We start from the raw sequence: 10509 nt of genomic DNA, 5'->3' as shown, positions 1-10509 counted from the left end.
TTTTTCAAAAGATGAAATTTTGTGAAATTCTCTTTATATTTTCCTTATATTGTTGTACGCATGTGACATCATACACTGCAGTAGTCTTCTCATCCAGCGGTTACTGCACAAAAACTTCCAAAATTCATAACTTTTGAACGGATTTTCCGATTTTCCTCAAACTTTCAATGATGTGTTCTACTAATATTGCTACATTCTCTCAATCCTTATGTTTATGAAGGTGAACTTGTCCTTGGAAGTTCCATCCTGGAACCTAGATTTCCAGTACTTTCCTTTAATAGGATTTGCGCCTTCCCCAGCAATGCTGCTTTTTGGAGCGTTTGCATTCCAAAATTGATTAATCATTATCAAATTATCATTATTATTATCATTATTACTTTTACTATTATTATTATTATCATTATTATTATCACTATTATTATTATTATTATTATTAACATTATTTATTCATTTATTCAACTTTCAATCATACATAACAATGTTACATAAATGTTGAAAGAAATTGATCCTGAATTGATTTGTATGATCATTTGTAGCTCTATACTTCTAACATAATGAATCACAGACAAGCAAACACACACACACACACACACACTTTTAAAGACCTTCAGTAGACATGTCTATTGTATGTTTTGGTTTGCTTTGTGTTACAACTATTATCTAAGACCCAAAAAGCCCTGCCATAGGCATGCATTTAGCAAGAGAGGACAGTTCTCACACACTCAATCTCAACTTTTGCCAAAATACTGCACTTTATACTGGTATAATTTTTGCTTACTGATGCAACTCATTTGAAAACAAAAAACAAAAAAACAAAACAAAACAAAACAAAAAACTACAAATATCGCAATGGCCACTGGTATGCCTCCATCAAATCTCAATGTTCTCCCAATTTGTCTACAGTATGTCTTGACATTGTGAGATGGAAGTTTCATATGACTGCAAAAGATTTACCAAGGTAAATGACATGTTTGAAAGTTTGGCACAACCACAAATGTGTCAAGTGTTTACATTCTTTAAACCAGGTTTCAATCGGATGGCCAAATTGTTTCACAGTACAGGATGTATTCGAGAACTTCAGCATTTTCACTTGACATCTTGACCCTTGCCCTTTGACCTCATGGTCCACAACTTTCTTCAAACAATCACTAACTGGTAACAGCCAATTTCATGACAATAATACTTATGAGATATTTTCAAAATATGGGAAAATTAACACCGTAACTTTTTCACTTGATCTTTCACCCCATTGCCAAAATCTTTCCCTGCAGAATTATTGTGCTGTTATGCAAGTACAAACTTAGTTTTTAATCAAGTGTATGCATTGAGTAATCTCAGAGGAAAAAAGTCCTATTTCAGCATCAAATAGAATATTTTTCAGTCTCTTAACCTGACATTTGACATATGAACCCTGACCCCATGACCCAAAAAATCTAAAGAGAATCATTCTCAGGCAGTACATGTACCTGCATATGTACTACAAGTTTCATGAAGATACCTTGAGGCATTTCTGGGATATAGATGGTTTATTCTGGTAACAATTTTATTTTCTAACTATTGTTCACATTGTGTATATTAATCTAAAATTACTTAATGTAACACTGATTATAATACTGATTAGAATCTTAATGTTGTTCATGTTTTAGAACTATTTTGAAGCACTAAAGCTGTGTTTTTGTTTCATCTGCAAATGGTAAATATTGCCTTTATGATACAATTGTATCTTCAGTTAGTGTGTGTGTTTGTGTGTGTGCTATGTGACATATATTTCTGATTAGTCTGCATATGGAACCATTTATAAACCTGATAGATACGCACACATACACACATCGTACACACACATATACACTGCATATCACACACATACAATGTATGTATTTACAAAGCACAGCACCGTCACGTGACCACAGCTTAGCGAGATTCAAAACTGCTCAAAATAATATTACTGAGTATATCGAACTGTAATGGTACTGTAAGCAATAATATGTCTTCTGCTGTGGTCACTTTATAAGGGCAAGTACACGATATGTTTAAATGGCAAACCCTAAAGAGAAACTAAGAAAAATGGAGGGATTGAAGGTGTGTGTAGATGAGTAGAGCAGTGTTGTTATTGGAAGGAGCTTCAAGGTGTTTGAAGCGCCTTGGTTATTGTAAGTGAAAGACATTTTCTCACAAGATGAAATGTGGATGTTCTCAATTCTCAGACCTGTAACAATGTTTGCTTTGTTGAGTATTTTAGGATGCTGCCCAGAAGAGAGAGAGAGAGAGAGAAAAAAAAAACAAAAAACAAAAACAAGTCATCAACTAGTGCACTGGAAAAATATAGCATTGCATGATGTGAATGAAGTGATTAAGAATTTACTGTAAGAACATTTATGAGGATTAAAATGTTATGAATTAGTTTAGTACATGATGTTTCTAGAGAACAGTATAACATATTGATATTGATCAAATTCATTGCTTAAAGATCACAATTCAAATTAGTCAGTTTTACTGTTATGACATTGAAGACTTTTAATCTCGCTTCCAAGGGGTTCAAATCATTGTAACATTTAATTATCATCTTTAACAGTTATGTTTTTCTTTAAACAAACTCAGTTCTTCCTCACACATCATATTCTACAGACAGGGATCTCGGCGCCTTCATTGCCCTTTTACAGATTAAGAAAACTGGGTGGACCAGATGGTAATTCCCATTTACATTGCATTGCATTTGACTGTTGTCAAATAGAGAGGGTTCACGAGGAAATTAGTAAAGAATGGAGTTTACATAAAACATGGAAACATACTGCCTTCCATTGGCTGAAACTCCAGCTGTTGTGAGACAGTGACTTACAGCTACTAGCACACAATATTTCAGGCCATCAGTAAGATATCTGAAGCCTGCTTTGAAATTCATTGTTCCATTTCATACCCAGAAGTAACAGATGTTATCATCAAAGGGACATCTCAAGAAAATCAAATGTTAGCTGATGCAGACTCCTTGGCCCGCATTCACGAAGGTGGTACAAATGAAACCATGGTCTAAACCATGGACAAAAACCATGGAGCGCCAAGTGTCAAACGGAATATTTCGTTACGAAATTGGTCATTTCGTCGACAAAATGACTGTTTCGTTAACGAAATTATCATTTCGTGGACGAAATGTTCATTTAGTTACAAAATGTTGTCATTTCTTTAGAAAATAATCATTTCATCGACGAAATGACTGATTTCGTAGCGAAATATCCCATGCGACACTTGGCATTCCATGGTTTTTGTCCATGGTTTAAACCATGGTTTCATTTGTACCACCTTCGTGAATTCGGGCCCTTAAGTGTAGTACAACTATCAAAAAAGGATGCAATTAAATTTGGCAATTAATCTAATAAAATTCATAATGTGATTAACAATTCATAATGAAGTGTTCTATTTTTTATCAAACTCATCAAATTCTTAAGTTTAATGACTTCAGTTGTTTGTACCAAATGACATTTCTTCAGAAAGAGTGCACTCTAAAGGACAAATGTTAAATTCTACATCATTTAAGTAAACTGAAACAATGGCAGCTGACCAGGGAAAGTCTATTAGCAACACTGTATAAAAATTATGAAACATTATATTCTTCTGAATGTCATTATTTGTACTTGACATGATGTTCTATGAGCACCACAGAAAGAATCATGTTGCACTACTATTGTGACATCACTTGCTTGATACTGTGCTTAATTGTGTAAAAAAAAAGGAAAAAGAAAAGACAAAAACACATTGTAGTTTCACATTTCCGTAATAAGCCTGGTGCAACTTTGAAAACTTATCATTTTTTTAATGATTTTTTTAAAACTAGTCAGTAGTGTCACTTTGAGTACTTCTGTCCTGATTGCAGCAACTTTTCTTTAACTCAAGATAAATTCATCTGCATTATGAATCTGATTAAAGGACGGCATTTTCTAAATGAGAGCAATTCAAATGATTAGCAATATTTTGGCTTCACTCAAGTCTGCAACTAAGCACTCTATCATTGTCCTCAACACGTATTATTTTTCAACTCACAATTGAACCGATTTCTGTTGGTTGTGGCAAGGAAGCTATTGTTTGAGCATGTAAACTGGATTCTTCTTTGTCACTGTTTGTATGTCAGAATATGCCAGCTGAAAAAAAAATACTCAGTATGCACTGCAGTTAAATCATCCATCTCAACTGGCATTCCCTAGTACACATGGATATATGCTAATACTGTTCTTGTGGGAGAAAATTGTGTAAATTTTATAAAAACCGAATGGATCTACACGTAAATCAGAGAACATGTTGCAACAAAGGCAATTTAATAAAGAAGTAGTTTGATATTGATTTATAAGTATGATTTTATAAAGGCATTGATTGGAACTGTTTTCCTTTCCTTTTTTTGATAGTAGAGGGGTACTGAAAATGCAATGTTATGTTGGTACAAGTCCAGCATCAATCAAACCAATTCTTCAATAAGTTAAAGCAAAGGGCTGGATTAGGTTCTTGGTTTTGCCAAGAATTAAATGCTTTGTTAAATCATTTAGATTTATGATTAACTGTGTTTTTGTCACAAGGAAAATGACATTTTAGATCATCTACATGCCTTTTAATTGACTGTATCACCCAACTCTGCTCTGATACAGATCAGTTCACATGATTTATTACAGTATATCAGCATGTGATTTATGTTTGAAGCAATGGGGAGACAGACATCATAAATCAAAGCAAAATAGACACTAGCAATCACAAAATAAATCATGGAACAATGTATGCTTAAATGATGAGCTCAAACACACAAATAAACTGTTCTAAAACAATGCCAAAACCAATACATCCATCTCGGACAGTATGACGGAAAGTTTTCAGCACTGAAACACAATACATTGGTAGTTCAAATCATGGAATCAACAATCATAACTCATCATAACCCACCACTAGTCACCACTAACCATCACTCATTCAAAGAAATCCTTGATGTTCTTAATCGGCGGTTCTCTTCTCTCAATTGTTTCACTTCTTCCTCCAAATCTGTGACACTTTCCAACCTTGAACGTGTTGCTTCATCCAAATGTCCATCACTCTCACCACTTGAGAGTTTTTCTTCCCCGCCGCCACCCCCGCTGTTGGGCCGAAGACAATCCTCCAATTCTGTAACCTTTTTCGACAGCTCCAACACTTCGTTGACTAGCTGCTCCTTCGACATCTGCTGCAACCTCTCTGATTGGACTTCATCATACACTGCTGTGAAGTTCCGCATAAGGTACTCATCGTTCTCATTCTCCTGAATTTCATCAGAAGATGACAGGTTCATCTCGTTGTTCTCGTCATAGGCACCTATTCCACTGAGATCAGGCGTGTCAACTTTGTGGTCCTCCATGAGGAATTGTGTGGTATTGTACGGAGTTGGACGGTTAGCTCGCTTCAACGAGGCACGTCTCGACTCCTCCTCGTCCCGCTGTTGTCTTTCTTCCCAGCTGAGCTGCGTATACGGCTTCCATTTTCGATTTCGCTTACGAGGACGTCGTCTCTTCTTTGACTTATCATTTCCATTGCTATCCTGACTCTCGTGCTGCATATTCCTCAACACTAACTGATTATTCGGGCGACGCGAATTCTCAATATCAACCGCCATTATTGTCACCTTCTTTCGAGCTCTGGACTGCTTATGCTGTGAGTGACGCTGTATTCCACCTTGTAATTGTACGGTTTTGTGTGCAAGGTTTCGCGGGCTTGGACTGCGATCTGACCTCTCGTCGTCACCGTCCATACTTTCCAGTTCACCAGGTATTTTGGAAAGCGCTTTGTTCATAATATTAGCAAATTGCAAGAACACCCTTAATCGGATGTAGTGTCGACTTTTTTGTATGTATGACGAATTTGCACAAACCACAGACTGAACTGGCACAGAACAATCCAATTTGTCGAATTTACAGCGGCAGCTCATGACCATTCTTCCTCCGCGACAGCTCAACAACATCTGCCTTGACTATGTGTTGCATTTCTGCCTAGTAGTAGCCTAGCCTGCGATCGTACGTGCGATCCGTTGATCCGCGAGCGAGCGAGAAAATGCATGCAGCACGCATTCTATCGACATCCATCACATAAACCACACACAGCATGCATGCACGTATCGTACGTACGTACGTGTACGTACGTCGTATGTACAGCAGCAGCTAGCGCGCGTCGCAAGCGAGGCGCGTACGCCTCCACAATCTAGCTCGTACGTACGTGGTGCGGCGGATGATTGTGCGTGCAAAATCTTTGCATACATGGTAGTACTGTACATATACTAGTAGCGCACGCATGTACGACGCGACGACGTGCGCAGCATCCCGCACCGCAGAAAGTATAACAAAACAAAACAACATCAACAACAAAACACACTCAACACTCAACACACACACACACACACACACACACACACACACACACACACACACACACACACACACACACACACACACACACACACAATCATCCACAAGATGAACATATCGACGTACGTACTCGCACGTACTGGTCAAAGCAACCACCACATCCAGAAAATCGTAGTAGGGTACAGTGTACGTGTATCACAAAAGTAGCAGAGAATAAACAAAATAGTTCCATGCAATTAGCATTGAGTGCTATTATATCGATATCAGACAAGACAATAGGCACAGTTATATAATTCTGTTGTTCATACTCATGTATGATACTCATTATAATACTGCACGATATTCTTGCCGTATCTTGCCCATAAACATCCGGCATGTCAGGCGCACTAATATCGATGGTATTGTTTACATGCAAGGGTGCAAAAAGGGGGCGTGTACCCCCGAGCCTGCGCGTGAACCACAAAACAAGTTGGTGCGGAGTACCAGGCCAGCTAGCCAGCTTCGTGTTGTACCGACCACAGAGATAGAAGCTACGGTCTAGATACTCGTTGGTACAAAAACAAACGCAAGGATACTAGTCGGGTCTACATGTATACTAAATAAAAAGAAATACCAAAAGCATTGACTTCGATCGATCCAGACCTTCAATACAGTCAAGAAGGGTGCTAGTGATTAATCCATCTCACGAAACAGGACTCTATTGTTTGCATTAATCTGAACGCGAAGAGACAAAATTCGAACAAGCCAGAATCCATTGCTGAAGTAGCCATTCCTATTATGTTCTCGAGAATTCAAAACCAGAAACCGAACGATGATAATACAAGTAAGACAGAAATTAGAGAAGATCGAAGCAATGAAAGCAATGGCTTTATCGATATGTTGATTAACTTGATTCTGATAGTGGTAATTACCATAGTACCAATAAGTCATATAATGATAAGTTAGTTCAAATAGCAGACAATGACAGTTACAATATTTAATGACAAACTAAATGAGACTACCCCCTCCCCCCCCCCCCCCCGAAAAAAAAAATGATGTTAACCTTTAGGTTTTTGTCATTCTTATAGCTGTTCCTTTCGTGGCAAATGTTCTACCTAAACAGGGGAGACCCAAATACAAATCGTGAGGCACGTATTGGGCACAAACTGCATGGCGCATTTTTGGGATGCCTCTGCATGGTTTCCCATATGACAAGCGATCACTTTATTCGACTCAGTCATTTTCAACCATGATGACCCCTTATTTCTTACATTTTGATGATACTCACTCTCTGAGGGTATTAAAGAGGAAATCCAGTCCAAATATAAGTTAGTTTGATTTAAAAAAGAGTAAAATCTTCCGAGTTCAACAGCAAAAATTTGACTGAAATCGGATGAAAAGTAAGGAAGTTTGACATTTTGAAGTTTTGCTAATTTCTGCAACAGTTCTTGTACAGTGGATGTGAATATGCAAATGACTGAGCCGACATGTCATACCCTCACAATTTTCCATTGATCGTGTACACACACACAAAAAAAGGAGAAAATTCATTTCTTTTTTGTCATTGAAGTCATTCATGATTGAACAACTTCAAAATAATGATCAATTGTAGACATACGAAAATACAAGAATTTGAGCCTCGCATATTGCGCTTGAATAAAAAATTGGAAATTTCAATATATTATGTACAAACTATATGGTAATTAGTGAGGGAATGGCATGCTCACATTGCCATTTGTATATTCATATTGACTGTTCAAGAACTGTACCCCCCGCCCTCCATAGCAAAATTTCAAGATTTCATAACATTCTTATTTTTCATCCGATTTCGATCAACATTATATACCGTTGAACTCGTAATATTACACTCTTTCTTATCAGACTAACTCATATTTGGACTGGATTCCCCTTTAGTGGCTGTGTCCTGTGTTAACCCCCCATGCACAAGCTTTCCCCATAAACGGTGAAGATCTCCCTCCCCACTGGCTTGTATAACTCCTACAAGGAGGGTTAGAACACACCCCCCCCCCCGCCCCCTCCGATCGGACGCGGTGCCTACTTGAACAAATTGTATTTTTGTTCAGATTACACAGTGAACGGATGGCTAGTTTGCTGTTGTTCTATTTTTTTTCTTTCAGCTTAGATGAATAGCCAACGTCAGTAGTATCGGATTATTTTTGTGGCTGAAAATTTTCCATTTACACAATTAATGCATTCCACTCAAAGCGTGTGCATCAAATCGTTAAAAGGAAATTCTAATAGTGAAACTTATAAGCTCCCTTGTGTGCCAAACTGTGTTGGGGGGGGGGGGAGAGCTGGGGAGGGAGGCGGATGAACCCCTCCTATCTACACCCCACATTCTGCTTTGTCGTTGCCGTATAGATATTAGATCTTCAAATAATTTGAGCAGTAAATGAGAAAGTCACACAACAATTAAAGAATTCAGTTTACTTTTTATTCTATTTTGTTCAAAGAAATTGTAATAACCGACGAATCGTCTTAATTTTTTTGATTGAATATTTCTCAAATATTCCACCCAGAATGTACACCAGGTTGTCGAACTTAAAGATTTTTACGAAAGATACCCCTGATCGTTGGTCACTGCGTTTAGATGTTATTATACATTTTCAAATAATTTGATCAGCAAATTGATAAATTAATAAAGGAAAATCACGCAACAATGATAACAGAATTCAGTTTGTTTGGAGTATTATTTTTACAATATAAAACAAGACGACTGTCTTACTTTTACGTTTGAAAAAAAAACAACAACAAAGTTTGTCCCCTCAGTATGCACACTACACCAGATCGTTGAATTTCTATTTTAAAAAGATATTGTAAGCGCCCTCGTTGGGGAGGGGACTATAATTTATACTCTCCCCCAAACCCTGCCTCTTATGGCAGGTAAACATTTTTGTTTTGTTTCGCTTTGTTTTCAGTGTTCGTTTGTTGTTGTTGTTTTGTTTTTTTCAGGGGGCGGGGGATTGGTACCTTGTACTACTTTCAGTGACCTGGGGAACTGACGTATGTGATTATTTGCGCGAAAATTACCTCGTATGTTAACTGCGTAAAAGTCACGGTATAACGTCCGATTTCATCATATTCATTGTTGCAGTTACCACAGTTGAATTATTGTTACCAGATCGAAGCCTGTTTCGCATTTGGTTTAGATCGTGATTCTCCAGGGTGCTTTATGAAATCGGGTCCAGAGATTGTCAATGATATACTGATTGTAGACCGATGCCCCTTCATGTGTTACGGTACTCACTGCAAAATACACACGAAAGTTTCGCAGAGGGAGCTCTTTCATTGCAAATCCCGAAGGCTCTGGCTAATGCCAGTGCGACTCAACTGCAGCGGAATTTATTTTGTTGAAGTTAAAGGACAAGTTCACCTTCATAAACATAAGGATTGAGAGAATGCAGCAATAATAACAGAACACATCAGTGAAAGTTCGAGGAAAATTGGACAATCGGTGTAAAAGTTATGAATTTTTAAAATTTTTGTGTTGGAACCACTGGATGAGGAGACTACCTTATAACGCTCGTGATGTCATATGAGTACAACAGTATAAAGAAAATTTAAAGAAAATTCAACATATTTTCACTTTTTTTCGCATAATAAAAGAGCACTTGACTTGCCTCTTTCTAAAGGCAATGGGAATAATATTACCCATAACATATGTCAGTAACGAGTCAAGGGAATGTGTACTTTTTTCAAAAGATGAAATTTTGTGAAATTCTCTTTATATTTTCCTTGTATTGTTGTACGCATATGACATCATACACTGCAGTAGTCTTCTCATCCAGCGGTGACTGCACAAAAACTTCAAAAATTCATAACTTTTGAACGGATTGTCCGATTTTCCTCAAACTTTCAAATGTGTTCTACTAATATTGCTACATTCTCTCAATCCTTATGTTAATGAAGGTGAGCTTGTCCTTTAAGTACTGTTTACGCTGCCTTGCATTTTCCAGGATTATCAGACGTCATTTCTTTGTCCCACGTTGTGTGTTTATCTATTCAGTCTTTTTTTTTTCTTTTGTGTGTGTGTGTGTGCGTGTGTGTGTGTGTGTGTGTGTGTGCGCGGGGGGGGGGTATTGGTGCTCATCCAATAAACGAAGTTATGCTGCATAATAATCACGCTTATATCTATGTAGATTTATAT

The 10509-nt window shown here is 37.5% G+C and overlaps 1 protein-coding gene across 1 annotated transcript; it reads right to left on the bottom strand.

Annotated features, from left to right (window-relative positions):
* Nucleotides 1–2488: 2488 nt before the first annotated feature.
* Nucleotides 2489–5963, bottom strand: LOC140237634 (uncharacterized). Its single transcript, XM_072317560.1, has one exon. The coding sequence runs from the start codon at nt 5960–5962 to the stop codon at nt 4937–4939; it is 1026 nt and encodes a 341-aa protein (XP_072173661.1). The 5' UTR covers nt 5963; the 3' UTR covers nt 2489–4936.
* Nucleotides 5964–10509: the final 4546 nt, after the last annotated feature.

The sequence above is a fragment of the Diadema setosum genome, chromosome 14, assembly GCF_964275005.1.
Source record: "Diadema setosum chromosome 14, eeDiaSeto1, whole genome shotgun sequence".
Lineage (NCBI taxonomy): Eukaryota > Metazoa > Echinodermata > Echinoidea > Diadematoida > Diadematidae > Diadema > Diadema setosum.
This window is presented reverse-complemented; position numbering and strand designations above follow the sequence as displayed.

What these genes read in the sequence shown, in the direction of transcription:
- LOC140237634 (XM_072317560.1), bottom strand. Translation starts at nt 5,962, where the DNA reads ATGTTGTTGAGCTGTCGCGGAGGAAGAATGGTCATGAGCTGCCGCTGT.